The sequence below is a fragment of the Lepus europaeus genome, chromosome 6, assembly GCF_033115175.1.
Source record: "Lepus europaeus isolate LE1 chromosome 6, mLepTim1.pri, whole genome shotgun sequence".
Taxonomy (NCBI): domain Eukaryota; kingdom Metazoa; phylum Chordata; class Mammalia; order Lagomorpha; family Leporidae; genus Lepus; species Lepus europaeus.
In genome coordinates, this window is record NC_084832.1 from 126,417,108 (window position 1) to 126,432,046 (window position 14,939).

General features: G+C 47.8%; 1 protein-coding gene across 1 annotated transcript in view; it reads left to right on the forward strand.

Annotated features, from left to right (window-relative positions):
- LRRK2 (leucine rich repeat kinase 2) overlaps positions 1-14,939 on the forward strand; it is a 158,744-nt gene that overhangs the window by 22,766 nt on the left and 121,039 nt on the right. The window contains exons 9-13 of the mRNA XM_062195073.1: positions 311-447; positions 536-615; positions 2,477-2,583; positions 11,391-11,520; positions 13,812-13,936. Coding sequence (XP_062051057.1) covers positions 311-447; positions 536-615; positions 2,477-2,583; positions 11,391-11,520; positions 13,812-13,936 — 579 coding nt within the window. The remainder of the gene's footprint in view (positions 1-310; positions 448-535; positions 616-2,476; positions 2,584-11,390; positions 11,521-13,811; positions 13,937-14,939) is intronic.

A 14,939-nucleotide genomic window follows, 5' to 3' on the forward strand; every position in this document is an offset into this window, starting at 1 on the left:
GCCATCCTCCACTGCCTTCCCGGGCCATAGCAGAGAGCTGGCCTGGAAGAGGGGCAACTGGGATAGAATCCGGTGCCCCAACCGGGACTAGAACCCAGTGTGCCGGCGCCGCAAGGCAGAGGATTAGCCTGTTAAGCCACGGCGCTGGCCTTGTGTGGATTTCAAACTTGGCACCAAAATACAGTGATATTTTAGTTCCATTTTCCCTGTACGTTTTAAAGTCCCATCATTGTGATTGTGTGCGTGTGCGTGTGCGTGAACGTGCATACAATGCCAATATGTATTTATTGATTTTTTTAATGTTTTCAAGCTGAGACCATTTTTTTAAATCAAGACTTAGAGGAAAAGAGTGAGGCTCAGAATGGCGAGGAGGAGGAAGACAAGCTGTTCTGGCTGGAAGCCTGCTACAAGGCGCTCACGGGGCACCGGAAGAACAAGCACGTGCAGGTGAGGCTCCTGCAGACACGACCAGGCACTCAGCCACGTGTCCACCACGTCCACGCTGACCGCTTCCTTCCTCCCCTCCCCCACGCAGGAGGCGGCGTGCTGGTCCCTGAACAACCTGCTCATGTACCACAGCAGCCTGCACGAGAAGATCGGCGACGAGGACGGCCAGTCAGTAAAGCTGCTTCTCTCTGATAGGAGCACGCAGTTGTCACTTTAGGCAATGCTAAGAGATGCGCTCCCTGTGGCTTTGCTGCGGGAGGTCATGTTCTAGGCGCTGTGGTCATACAGTGGCGGGTCTGTGGTGCTGCGGCGTCTTTGCCAGCCACAGGCGGGAGAGGCGGTGTGTTGGAACATTATTGCTAAGGGATGGGGAGTCCGGTCATTCGTAATCTCTGAGTCGTGGAGGAAGAGTCTTGCTGTGCTCTGGATGATCACTTAAAAACACCGTGCGCATTCAGCCCTGGTGGGAGAAATCACAGAGCCGCCTCTGGCCTGCAGGCTGCCACCCCCAGGAATTAGATGGGGTCAGAGGGGCCCCTCTGGTGAGGGCCTGGCGCATGTGGCAGCGTTGGGAGCTGTGGGCTGCTCTGGAGCTGTGGTAGTAGCGCCCTTCCCATGCCTTCAGGTCAGCACTGGCTCCCCACACGCACACGCGGGAGCGCGGCCCTTGATGCATGCCTGTCCAGGACCCTTGCGCTCCGGCCGTTGGCTGTGAGTGCTCCCTGGGTCTGAGGCTCTGAGTGTCCCTCTTTGCAGACTGAAACGGTCATGTCCACATCCGGAAGCCTGGCAGCCTCTTTGCACAGTGACCCCACAGTTAATGGCACGGATGCTAATTAATGTAGCATCTCTGGTTTGAAAAGAAACAGTCATGCTTTTGAAAACTGCTTGGTAAGCGTCCCATCATTCCCTGAGAGCAGTCCTCTTAGGAAATTAGGATAAGGCACCCTCGTGCTGTGATTTAATTTTTGTTCCGAGCTCCCCTGTTCTTTACTGTTCATAAGAGACCCTTCAAGTAAATGTTAGGGACAGAAAATGTCTGTATTCTGTCTTTAAAATCCATGTGCTTCTTTGTGACTTGTTTTCTTTTCCTTCCTTGCTTCTGTTGCCTTCTCCTCACGTTATCTTTTCCCTCCTAGCACCTCTGTATGTGAGGAGGCTTCTTAAGGTCTGCAGAAAATAGAATTAAAACTAAGTTTATTTTGGTGCAAAAAATTCTGAAATCCATGCTGGTTTTTTGCAGTACACACTTTCTGTGAACTTCAAAAGAAATATGAGTTAGAAAGCAGAGTGATAGAAAGGAGGAGAGACAAAGACAAAGAGATCTTCCATCCACTGGTTCGCTCTCCAGATAGCTACAGGAGCTAGAGCTGGGCCGAGCTGAAGCCGGGAGCCCAGAACTCCCATGAGGTCTCACAAGTGGTGACAGGGGCCCAAGTGTTTGGGCTGTTGTTTGCTGCTTTCCCAGGAACATTAGAAGGGAGCTGGATCGGATAGGGAACAGCCAGGGCTCAAATGAGCGGTCTATATAGGATGCCAATCTTAAAGGCAGTGGCTTTACCCACTGTATCACAACATGGGCACCTCCCTGAACATTTTATTTAAGAGGGTCTCCTCCTTGGGTGGCGGGGGCCCCAGTACTTGGGCCATCTTCTGATGCTTTTCCCAAGTGCATGAGCAGGAAGCTGGGTAGACTTGGGATAGCTGAGTCTCTAACCCGCGCTCCTGTGCGATGCCTGCCTCACAGGCAGTGGCTGCACAACCGTTCCCTGAACTGTTAGGAGACCCCTCCAGTACCTACTGAGCTTGCTTTTCCCTTCTGCTAATCAGCTTTGGAAGAAACAAAAACTGATTGCCTGGTAAGCAGTGGTTTGCATCTGGCTCTTGAATGTAAAGTGGTTTAGCTACCATGCGCCGTTATGACAGTGCATGGCCTATGCCGTTGCCTGCTGTTGGAGATGTTGGACTGTGTGGGGGGAGACTCAGTGCCCAGCAAGATCCCACTCACTCTGTGCTTGTGCTCCGGCAGGCTCCCGGCGCACAGGGAGGCGATGCTGTCCATGCTGATGCACTCCTCCTCGAAGGAAGTCTTCCAGGCGTCGGCAAACGCGCTGTCGACCCTCCTGGAGCAAAACGGTGAGCGCTGCCCCGGGATGTCTAACAGGGAAACCCGTTCGTGGGGGTGTCGACTGAAAAGCTGTCTATAAAGTGAGAGACTTTGTAGCTTCCTGTATCTGATGCGTGACTATGTTGAGATGCAGGTGAGCGATCAAGAATAAAATGAATTTTCCCATGTTTGTTCTGGACTTCCTTGTGTGTCATCACACATGGCATGTGCAATGTATTTTAGAGCTTTAGGCAGAAATGGGATCCTAGGCTGGCGCCGCGGCTCAATAGGCTAATCTTCCGCCTGTGGCGCCGGCACCCTGGGGTTCTAGTCCCTGTCAGGGCGCCGGATTCTGTCCTGGTTGCTCCTCTTCCAGTCCAGCTCTCTGCTGTGGCCCGGGAGTGCAGTGGAGGATGGCCCAAGCTTGGACCCTGCACCCGCATGGGAGACCAGGAGAAGCACCTGGTTCCTGGCTTCGGATCAGCGCAGTACGCCGGTCGCAGTGTGCCGGCCGCAGCGGCCACTGGGGGGTGAACCAATGGAAAAGGAAGACCTCTCTCTCTCTCTCTCTCACTCTCACTGTCCACTCTGCCTGTAAAAAAAAAAAAAAAAAAAAAAAAGGAAAAAGAAATGGGATCCTAACATATTCCAGTAATCCAAGTGTATATTTTTCTTTTTCCCATTGATAAATAAATGTTCACACATAATTTTTAATAGCTGCTTCAAGTCCATCTCTTGTTGATGAGCTGTTAGCCTGTCTCATGGAAGGTTTTTGGAACACATGATAAACCCAAAATGGTACCCTTCCTCCTCTTTTTTCCTTTAAACATTGGTTACTGTCTTAGAAAATATTTATAGAAAATAAAACTGTAGAGAGATAATCGCCACTTAAAATTTTCTATTATAAATGATCTATTATAAAACATTTACTTTTTCAAGAAGCTTTCAGTTTTTAAGATTTATTTTTAAATTTATTTGAAATAGGAAAGAGGAAGAAGGAAAGAAGAGAGAGCGAGAGAGAGGGAGGTAGGGAGGGAGAGAGAGAGATCTTCCAACTCCTGGCTCACTCCCAAAATGCATGCTCAGAATAGCAGGGACTGGGTCACACTGAAACCAGGAGCCAGGAACTTCATCTAGGCCCCTCATGGGGGTGGCAGGGGACAATATACTTGGGCTATCACCTGCTACCTCCCAGGTGCACCAGCAGGCAGCTGGATTAGAAGTGGAGGTGAGACTTAGGCCAGGCACTCCAGTATGGGACGTGGGCGTCCTCAGGGCAGCTTAACCCACTGCATCACAAGACTTGCACCACTATAAAAATATTATACACAAGTTTCCTGGAAAATGGTCCCTTACCTAATTCCTGAGTTCCAGCTTTGTGTAATTAAGAACAGAGAGATGGCTTGTAACCCCTTGGAATTCTGTTAAGGTTTAAGATCGAGGCTCAGGCTGCTCCGAATCCTGATCCAGTAAATGGGAATTTCTGCCAGCAAACTGCGGGAGAAAACTCATCAGCAAGGCATTGGGCCTTGGTAGCTCTCGCAGGGTGTTTTTAGAGGGAGAAAGCCTGAGCCAGAGATGGGCGTGAGCCCCCGCAGGTAGAAGACAGCGTGAGAGGAGAAACGACTAACGAAGCCCCTGAGGCTTGCTTCCTTACGGGATTGCTGAGGTCCTGGGAGGCTGAAAGTCATCTGTTTTTCCCTTTCCTCCTTTCTCACTCGGTCTCTGACACCAGTTTAATAAAAGATGTGGCATGACAAGGACACTGGGGAGCAGGCTGCTTGCCCTTGGCGTGATGAGTCAGTGTGGGAGGGGCAGGAGAGGACGCTGCTGTGGGCCTGTCTCCAGCTCCCACATTCTCCGGTGTGGTTAGAGCAGACAGGCTGTGCTGTCAGCTCCTTAGGTTGTAGTCTGAAGTTTGCTGCTGCTGCTCGGTGGGTGTCCTAGGGGAGCAGACAGACTTCCATGTGCACCAGCAGGCTTGTGCCCGAGCTGTAGTTTGAACCACCCTGGAAACACGACACCAGATTTGGCTTGCTTCTTGTCGCGGTCTCTGAGGATTGGTGCTGTCCCGAGCTAGCCCGGACGTCTGTGTTCACAGTCAGTTCTCTGCTCTTTCTGGATTCCTTACTCCTCTGTCTGTGGCAGTGCCCAGGCTAGCTGTCCCTGGAGTCCACTTTAGTGGAATATTAAAGACTCGAGCAACTCATTCACCAGCCTCCTTATGCTGCTTGTTGTCAGGGGCCACCTGGGGACAATGGGTGTGCAGGGCTGAGCATGGAGTTTTAGGCAAATGACTGCTTTGGTAACCACAGGATGGGGGTGCTCAGAACTGTGGGTTCAAAGGCCAAGGCCCAAATATCTCCTGTGATGTTTCCTTCATTTCATTTATTAATTGAGTTAATATTTAGTGCATTCCTACTATGTGATGGGCAATTCCCTAGGCACAGGACTGTGGCACCTTTGTTCTTCAAGGGCTGTGTGGATAGTTACAACATCATTCATGGACCAAACAAAAGTATTGATTTAAAAATTAGCCTGCAAGCCGGCGCCGCGGCTCAACAGGCTAATCCTCCACCTTGCGGTGCCGGCACACCGGGTTCTAGTCCCGGTCGGGGCGCTGGATTCTGTCCCGGTTGCCCCTCTCCCAGGCCAGCTCTCTGCTGTGGCCCGGGAAGGCAGTGGAGGATGGCCCAAGTCCTTGGGCCCTGCACCGGCATGGGAGACCAGGAGAAGCACCTGGCTCCTGGCTTCGGATCAGCGCGGTGCACCCGCCATAGCGGCCACTGGGGGTGAAGCAACGGAAAAAGGAAGACCTTTCTCTCTGTCTCTCTCTCTCACTATCCACTCTGCCGGTCAAAAAAAAAAAAAAAAATTAACCTGCTACAAATTTATTAAATAATCCCCCCCTTGGTTGCTTTGGCAGGGCCAGACCCAATGATTTCCTGGGCTTATATGGTCTGTGGGCTGGGAGTTCCCCACCCTGCCGAGGGACGGGATATGTTGCTTAAGAAGGAACCCCAGGCTCATGGAGTTTGACTTCTGCTAGGGAGGACAATGAATGAGAATCCTTGAAATACAGGGTTTGTGAACTAGTTGAGGAAGAAGGTGCCTCAGGAAAGGAGGCCTTGCTGTGTAGAGGCTCAGAGTGGGCCCCGGGAAAGGTGACGGTCGGTTGAATGGGGACGTGTAGGAAGGTTCATATTGCTACTTAACACCAAGCCCTTTCTGGGCGAAACACAGTGAATGAGGTCAAGAGCCTGTGTAGGCTGGCAATGAGACATCAGGTATAGAATGTTCCACAGACTCTGAAGTGACTTCCTGATGAAATGTCTGCCCCTTGGGCTAGTGTCTGCCAGTTTGAGTTGTGTTTTGGCTTGTTGTCTAGCACACTGGTTATTACAGTGTGGTCCCTAGACCAGCAGTGCTGCCTGGGAACTCATCGAAAATCGGCAGTTCTTCAGCTGAGCTGGGACCCAGCAATCTGTACTTTTTTCTTTTTTTTTTAATTTATTTTATATGACGGAAGACAGAGTTACACAGGGAGGCTGAGACAGAAAGAGATCTTCTACCCACTGGTTCACTCCCCAAGTGGGCACAAAAGCCAGAACTGAGCCAATCCAAAGCCTGGAGCCTGGAGCTTCTTTGGGGTCTCCCACGTGGGTGCAGGGGCCCAAGCACTCTGCCCATTATCTGCTGCTTTCTCAGGCAATAAGCAGAGAGCTGGATTGGAAGCGGAGCAGCTGGGGCTTGAACCAGTGCCCATGTAGGATGCAGGCACTGCAGGCCGGAGTTTTAACCTACCGCGCCACTGTGCTTGTCCCTCCTGTCTTCTAAAATTTCTCCTTGGGTAGAAGGTAGACACTTTGAGAGTGTCGATAAAATTTGTCGTGATAGGGTGAAGTGTTCAAATTCTTACAAAATTCTTAAAAAATAATCAGAGACAGACAGAACAGAGCTTGTTTGCCTCTTAGTGCCTGCAACACCTAGGACTGGGCCAGGCTGAAGCCAGAGACCAGGAACTCAGTCCAGGTCTTCCATGTGCATCCCAGTGAGTTGAGCCATCGCTGCTGCCCGCCAGGGTCTATGTTAGCAGGAAGCTGGAGTCAGGAGCCAGTGCCAGGTATTAACCCAGGCACAGTGACGTGAGATGTGGACATCCTAACCGCTGGGCTAAATGCCGGTCCCCTTAACATATCTTAATATGTGGAAGTGCTTAAAAAGGTGTCCAGGTGTTGGCAGTGTCTAAGAATGCGTATATAATTTCTGTTTATTTGTTCTGTTGTTTATTCTTAAGGTATGCAATTTTTTTTTAAAAAAAATTATTGATTTATTTGAAAGGCAGAGTAGGAGAGAGATGGAGAGACAGTGAGAAAGAGGTCTTCCATCTGCTGGCTCACTCCCAAAGTGGCTGCAAAAGCCAGGAATGAGCCAGGTGGAAGCCAGGAACCAGCAGCTTCATCTGAGTCTCCCATGTTGGTGTAGGGGCCCAAACACTTGGGCCAATCCCAGCTGCTTTTCCCAGGCTATCAGTAGGGAGCTGGATTGCAAGTGGAACAGCTATGACACAAACCCGTGCCCGTGTGGGCTGCCGGCATCATAGGCGGTGGGTTAACTGGATAAACCAGAACACTGGCCCCCACAATTTGTTTTAAACCCGGTATTTAAGTTAATTCTTCTCAGTCTCCCTCTCTGCCACTTTGACATTGCATTTCTAAGTGACAGTGTGTGATCATGCAGCTGATATCTGCATGGCGACTGGCGGAGAGTGGGTGTTTACGTAGAAACATCAAGGCCGTGGATGTGTTCCCCGAGGGAAGTTCAGTGGAGAGGAAAGTTCCTCGTCGTCGTCCTTGCTGGGGTGCCGTTGCTCTTGTACCTGTGGTGCGGAAGGCGCCGTGCGGTGCATCTGTGTGTTTGCTAAGCTCTGGGGTTGCTTTGTAAAAGTAAATGAGTGCAGCCGGCGCCGCGGCTCACTAGGCTAATCCTCCGCCTTGCGGCGCCGGCACACCGGGTTCTAGTCCGGGTCGGGGTACCTAGCCTGTCCCGGTTGCCCCTCTTCCAGGCCAGCTCTCTGCGTGGCCAGGGAGTGCAGTGGAGGATGGCCCAAGTGCTTGGGCCCTGCACTCGCATGGGAGACCAGGAGAAGCACCTGGCTCCTGCCATCGGATCAGCGCGATGCGCAGGTCGCAGCGCGCTACCGCGGCGGCCATTGGAGGGTGAACCAACGGCAAAGGAAGACCTTTCTCTCTGTCTCTCTTTCTCTCTCACTATCCACTCTGCCTGTCAAAAAAAAAAAAAAAAGTAAATGAGTGCAGTTGCAGCCACTCCAGCCCTTTGTGTGAGAGCAGACAGGAAGCTGATAGTGCTGGAGGTCACTGGTAAATGGACAGAGCGGCTCAGGGTTCCAGAAAAGCCACCGTTCGTCCCTTCTTAGACTTCCCCCCTGAGACCTGGGAGAGCGGTCACCCTCTGTCCTCCCTGTGCCTTATTTCTGAATCACTGGTGTCTCCTGAACCCGGATATCCTCCCATCCAAGTACTAAACTGGCCCGGCCCTGCTTCTTATTTGGAGAGTATAATTTAAGCACCTTTTTTTTTTTTTTTTCCTGCCAGCTTCCTGCTTTCACATCCCCTGGGCTATTCTGTCTGTGGTGGAACAAGCCTACTGTGTGGATGAAACCAAAATAATCATCATCATTTTTTTTTTAAAGATTTATTTATTTGAAAGTCAGAGTTACACACAGAGAGAGAGAGACAGAGACAGACAGAGACAGACAGAGACAGACCGAGAGAGAGGTCTTCCATCTGATGGTTCACTCCCGAATTGGCTGCAATGGCCAGAGCTGCGCTGATCTGGAGCCAGGAGCTTATTCTGGGTCTCCCACATGGGTACTGCTTTCCCAGGCCACAGCAGAGAGCTGGACTGGAAGAGGAGCAGCTGGGACTAGAACTGGTGCCATATGGGATGCCGGCGCTTCAGGCCAGGGTGTTAACCTGCTGAGCCATAGCGCCAGCACCTGAAACCAAAATCTTAAAGAATTAATCATATAAAAAATGGAAAATGGCATATATGTTAAAGAAATCAGCGTTAGTGGTACCTAGGTTGTCAGTGGAATATGTTTTGTATGTTTTTACATGCTTTCCTGTGAATGTGGGCTGCCTTTTTTTTTTTTAACTTTTATTTAGTAAATATAAATTTCCAAAGTACAGTTTATGGATTATAGTGACTTCTCCCCCCCCCCCAATAACTTCCCTCCCACCCGCAACCCTCACATCTCCCGCTCCCTCTCCCACTCCATTCACATCAAGATTCATTTTCAATTATCTTTATATACAGATCAATTTAGTATATATTAAGTAAAGATTTCATCAGTTTGTACCCACACAGAAACACAAAGTGTAAAATACAGTTTGAGTACTAGTTATAGCATTAATTCACATTGAACAACACATTAAGGACAGAGATCCCACATGAGGAGTAAGTGCACAGTGACTCCTGTTGTTGACTTAACAAATTGACACTCTTGTTTATGGCATCGGTAATCTCCCTAGGCTCTAGTCATGAGTTGCCAAGGCTATGAAGCTTTTTGAGTTCGCGGACTTCGATCTTATTGAGACAAGGTCATAGTCAAAGTGGAAGTTCTCTTCTCCCTTTAGAGAAAGGTACCTCCTTCTTTGATGACCTGTTCTTTTCACTGGGATCTCACTCGCAGAGATCTTTCATTTAGTTTTTTTTTTTTTCTTTTGCCAGAGTGTCTTGGCTTTCCATGCCTGAAATACTCTCATAGGCTCTTTGGCCAGATCCGAATGCCTTAAGGGCTGATTCTGAGGCCAGAGTGTTGTTTAGGACATCTGCCATTCTATGAGTCTGCTGTGTATCCCGCTTCCCATGATGGATCGTTCTCTCCCTTTTGATTCTATCAGTTAGTATTAGCAGACACTGGTCTTGTTTGTGTGATCCCTTTGACTCTTAGACCTAACAGTGTGATCAATTGTGAACTGAAATTGATCACTTGGACTAATGAGACGACATTGGTACATGCCACCTTTTTTTTTTTTTTTTTTTTTTTTTTTACAGGCAGAGTGGATAGTGAGAGAGAGACAGAGAGAAAGGTCTTCCTTTTTGCCATTGGTTCACCCTCCAATGGCCACTGCGGCCGGTGCATCGTGCTGATCCAAAGCCAGGAGCCAGGTGCTTCTCCTGGTCTCCCATGGGGTGCAGGGCCCAAGGACTTGGGCCATCCTCCACTGCCTTCCTGGGCCATAGCAGAGAGCTGGCCTGGAAGAGGGGCAACCGAGATAGAATCCAGCACCCCAATCGGGACTAGAACCTGGTGTGCTGGTGCCACAAGGCGGAGGATTAGCCTGTTAAGCCACGGCGCCGGCCGGTACATGCCACCTTGATGGGATTGTATTGGAATCCCCTGGCACATTTCTTTTTTTTTTTTTTTTTCATTGTGCATTGCAAGTCCTTTTTTTTTTTTTTATTAAACTTTTATTTAATGAATATAAATTTCCAAAGTATAGCTTATGGGTTACAATGGCTTCTCCCCTCCCATAACTTCCCTCCCACCCGCAACCCTCCCCCCTTCCCGCTCCCTTTCCCCTTCCATTCATGTAAAGATTCATTTACTATTCTCTTTGTATACAGAAGATCAATTTAGTATATATTAGGTAAAGATTTCAACATTTTGCCCATATAGCAATATCAAGTGAAAAAACTACCATTGGATTACTAATTATAGCATTAAATAGCAATGTACAGCACATTAAAGACAGAGATCCTACATAATTTTTTTTTCAAAATAATTAATTTTCTATGCCATTTCCATTTTAACACCAGGTTGTTTTTTTTTTTTTCATTTCCAATTCTCTTTATATACAGAAGATCACTTCAGTATATAATTAGCAAAGACCTCATCAGTCTGCGCCCACACAGAAACGCAAAGTATAAAAATACTGTTTCAGTACCAGTCATAGCATCACTTGGCTTTAGACGACACATTAGGGACAGATCCCGCATGGGGTGTAAGTACACAGTGACTCCTGTTGCTGACTTAACAATTTGACACTCCTGTTCATGGAGTCAGTAATCTCCCTAGGCTCTAGTCATGAGTTGCCAGGGCTATGGAAGCCTTTAGAGTTCGCTGACTTTGGTCTTATTCTGATAGGGTCATAGTCAAAGTGGAAGTTCTCTCCTCCCTTCGGAGAAGGGTACCTCCTTCTTTGATGGCCCCGTTCTTTCCACTGGGATCTCACTCACAGAGATCCTTCATTTAGGTCTTTTTTTTTTTTTTTCCATGATATCTTGGCTTTCCATGCCTGCTATACTCTCATGGGCTCTTCAGCCAGATCTGAATGCCTTGAGGGCTGATTCTGAGGCCCTGGCACATTTCTAACTGCACCATTTGGGGCAAATCCAATTGAGTATGTCCCAAATTGTACATCTCCTCCCTCTCTTATTCCCGCTCTTATATTTAACAGCGATCAATTTTCAGTTAAACACCTAAGAATAATTGTGTGTTAATTACAGAGTTCAACCAGTAGCATTAAGTAGAACAAAAAAATACTAAAAGGGATAAAGTATTAAGTTGTACATCAACGGTCAGGACAAGGGCTGATCAGATCACTGTTTCTCATAGTGTCCATTTCACTTCAACAGGTTTCCTTTTTGGTGCTCGGTTAGTTGTCACCGATCAGGGAGAACATAGGATATTTGTCCCTTTGGGGACATGCTTTTCTGTGAATTTGGGCTGTCTTATATCCCGTGTCTTAGTGCAAAATGAGGAAACTTGGCTTTGCTTTCTATAAGTAACATTGAAACAACCTTGTAGTTAATTTCAGAAAGATCCTGTTGTCTAAAGGGATATACCTGAATGTTCTGGAATTAATGCAGCGGCACGCACATTCCCCTGAAGTGGCCGAGAGCGGCTGTAAAATGCTGAACCACCTGTTTGAAGGCAGGTAAGACGGACTCACGCGATTACGCAGAGCAGGTGGGGCAAAGGGACTGTCCCTATGTGAAGGTTATTGCTACAGGGGGCAAACATGGGGCTTTGAAGACTGACACCTTTGGCAGCATGGTCTCCTGTCACCAAGGCCACAGAATGGTTTTATCTGAACGTTGAAAGGATTGGCAGAGCTTGTGGACAGATGATGAAGGTTGGTTTCTCTGTGCACGGTGTTCACTACATTTAGAAAGCTTATGATTACACGGTACGTGACATCAGCGTTATTTCTGCCGATTGTGTCAGCATGAAAGGTGTAAGACATGAAATCAGAGACTAGCTTTTTAACTGTTGCTTCTTCACAACAAAACTGGATTATGATTTCTTCATGTGAATTAACTCTCAGATCCCAGCAGTGGGAGCTCTAAGGTGCACCTGGCCCAGTTCCTCAGTGTTCAGAGTAAGAGCCTGGTTAATGAGTGGCACAGCAGGGCCTAGATCTTTTTATCTGGGGGTAGATGGTGGAATGGACAGAATTGTTGGCTTAAAAAAACCAGAACTCAGTGACATGCACACAGTGCTTACTGCAGAGTACGCTCCCTGCCACTTTTCATTTTATTAAGGTGAAAAATGTGAGTTAGCTTTGGCATTGAGTAAATTTCAAACAAACAAAAAAGCCATGAGGGAACTGGCACATGTCAAGGAAAATACTAAAGGCACGGATGTGGCAGCCAAAACTGATGCTGTGTCCTAGCTCTGCAGCTAATTTGAGCCAACTGTTTGCTGAACTTCACGTTCCTCACCTGTAAAAAGGGGTAATAAAAACTTCATGTCTCCTCCCTTATATGTGGGAGCCAAAATTCAGAAAGAAAGAAGGAAGGAAATACCCATGTGTAGCAGTTTGGCTACAGATACTGTGTTTTGTTAAACTTTATTCATCCAACAAATTGGTGGAAATTATATCCTACTAACTTTTTAATGATTTTGTGACTTATCAAATTTATATGAAAGAGGTGAACTTGTTTTCGTTTGATTATTTAGCATAGGCCTTGCCTATTTTCCTGTTGCACTGGGATCTTTTCACTTTTTATTTGTTGAATTCTTTATTCAGTGGAGCCAAAAAGACTTTGTCGATGGTGCAAATTAAAAATGTTATCTCGACCAGAAATATATTTTAAGGATCTCATGTTATGATTTTATAATGTGGGGATTACAGAAGTTAATTTTTTGAAGCAGTGTGGATAATGCCTGGTGCATTTTAAGCACCCAGCAAATCACAGCTGTTGCGGCTGCCTGCACAATGTGACCGACGGGCCTGGGGTGTGATGCACCTGTCTGCTTGGATGGTGGGCTCTGCTGTCGTCCCATCCAGTCTGTATCTATCTGCATGCTTCGTGTTTCTGAGTTGTTTTCTCTTATTTAAAGGTTGCTCTTGAGTACTTCATCTTGATTGTTGGTTTTTTTTGGTGCTGTAGGCGTTGAACCTTTAGGAGTGGCGCAACCTCCTTGATAAATGAAGTCGTAAATCACGGGTCAGGATTCTGTAGTTTCTGGCTGTTTGCTCACGTGTGAGATGTGCACAGTTCAGTGGGGATTCCCAGTTGACGGGGACACAGTGCCTCCTGTATTCACTGTTGAAAGTGCGGCCTGCAGGTGGAAAAGCACCATCATGATGACCACGTGCACAGCTACCACACAGCTGTGATGCGTGCAGGGTCCACTTGCTATGTGAAGCAGGACTGCCTCCATTAGAGTGCACAGTACCTTCTGAGGTCTGGGTGAAGGGTGTGTGTTCATCTGTGAAAGAGAACATAGCTCCAAGACCTTGGGGAGAACCAGGCTTCTTGTAAAACACAACTCCATAAAAATGCCTTACCAGCGGCTCAGTGATGTTGGTGTGGGAGGAAGCCCAGTGCCCTGGCCCTGCTGTTAGACAAGTTTGCATGCCAGCTGTGACTGTCAGTTTGCAGTGATGGGACTTTGGGATTTAACCTTCATCTACCCAAGTCCTTTGGAAAATGAGGGTGTGACTCCCCTACCTTCTGGGATGGTTGCACACACAGATCAGAAGGAAGCTCTTAGTTTTATGAAACAATAAAATAATTCTCAGTTGTCTGTGGATTCTAGTTCTTGAGGTGAAAGTTTAAACAACACGGATGCTTAAGTTACCAAAGTCAAGTGCATTTTCAGGTAGCCTTTCCTGGTAACGTACATAGGTTCTCTTCTCTTGCGTCTGTTTAAAGTTTGGTGTGTGTGCGATTAAATCAGATGGCATTTTTAGTAAGTGTGCCAATGTTGTTCCTGCAGTCACATTTCCCTGGATACAATGGCGGCGGTGGTCCCTAAAATAATAACAGTTATGAGAAGTCACGAGGCGTCACTGTCAGTGCAGCTGGAGGCACTTCGAGCTATTTTACATTTTATGGTGCCAGGTAAGTCCTATACAGATTGCGGGAAGAGGTAGCAGTTCAAATGGACTGTGGAGTTTTTAGCAACATCCATTTTCTAGGCAAAAGTTAAAGGGATGGTTTCTGCCAGCCAAGTGCAAAGCTCTCTGCTGAGCCAAAAATGCAATCAGAGGGTGGATGATGATGTCAAAGTCACTTAGTTAATTTATAAGAAAGCTTCATGAGAAAATTCAATAATTTACTACACGAGTAATAAAATGTGTGGAGTTTTTTATTTTATTTTAAAAACTTAGAAGAGGCATACACAGAGAGAGAGAGAGAGAGAGAGAGAGAATGCTCCCATCCACCGGCTCCCCGTTCACATGCCCACAATGGCGAGCACTGGGCTGGGGGTGGAGCAAGGAGCTGTAACTCAGTCCAGGTCCAACATGCATGGCAAGGACCCAACTACCTGAGCAATCATGGCTCCCTCCCAGGGTGTGTATTAGTCAGAGTCAGGAGCTGGGGCTGAGTGTTGAACCCAAGGACTCTGCTGGGCCACGTGGGTCGTAAGAATCTTAACTGGGACCAGCATTGCGGCACAGCAGGTAAGGTGGCTGCCTGTGATGCCGCATCCCATATGGGCGCCAGTTCATGTCCCAGCTGCTGTGCTTTCAACCCACCTCCCTGCTAATCCCTGGGAAGAGCAGCAGAAGATGGCCCAATGGGCCCCTGCCACCCACATGGGAGACCTGGATGAAGGTCCTGGCTTCAGCCTGGCCCAGCCCTGGCCATTGTAGCCGCTTGGGGAGTGAACCAGTGGATGGAAGCTCTTGATGTCTCTCCCTCTCTCTGTAACTCTTACAAATAAATTAAAAAGGAAATCTTGAATAACAGCAAGACCAAATGCATGCCCCAAATATGCAGCTTTTATCTCTAAGAAGAGCTTCTGTCTGATAATTCTTTTTTTTTTTTTTAATCACTGTCACTTGATTATGAGTTCAAGCTTGCCTTTCCTTGCCTGAACCATAATGGCAGCTCATTTCCA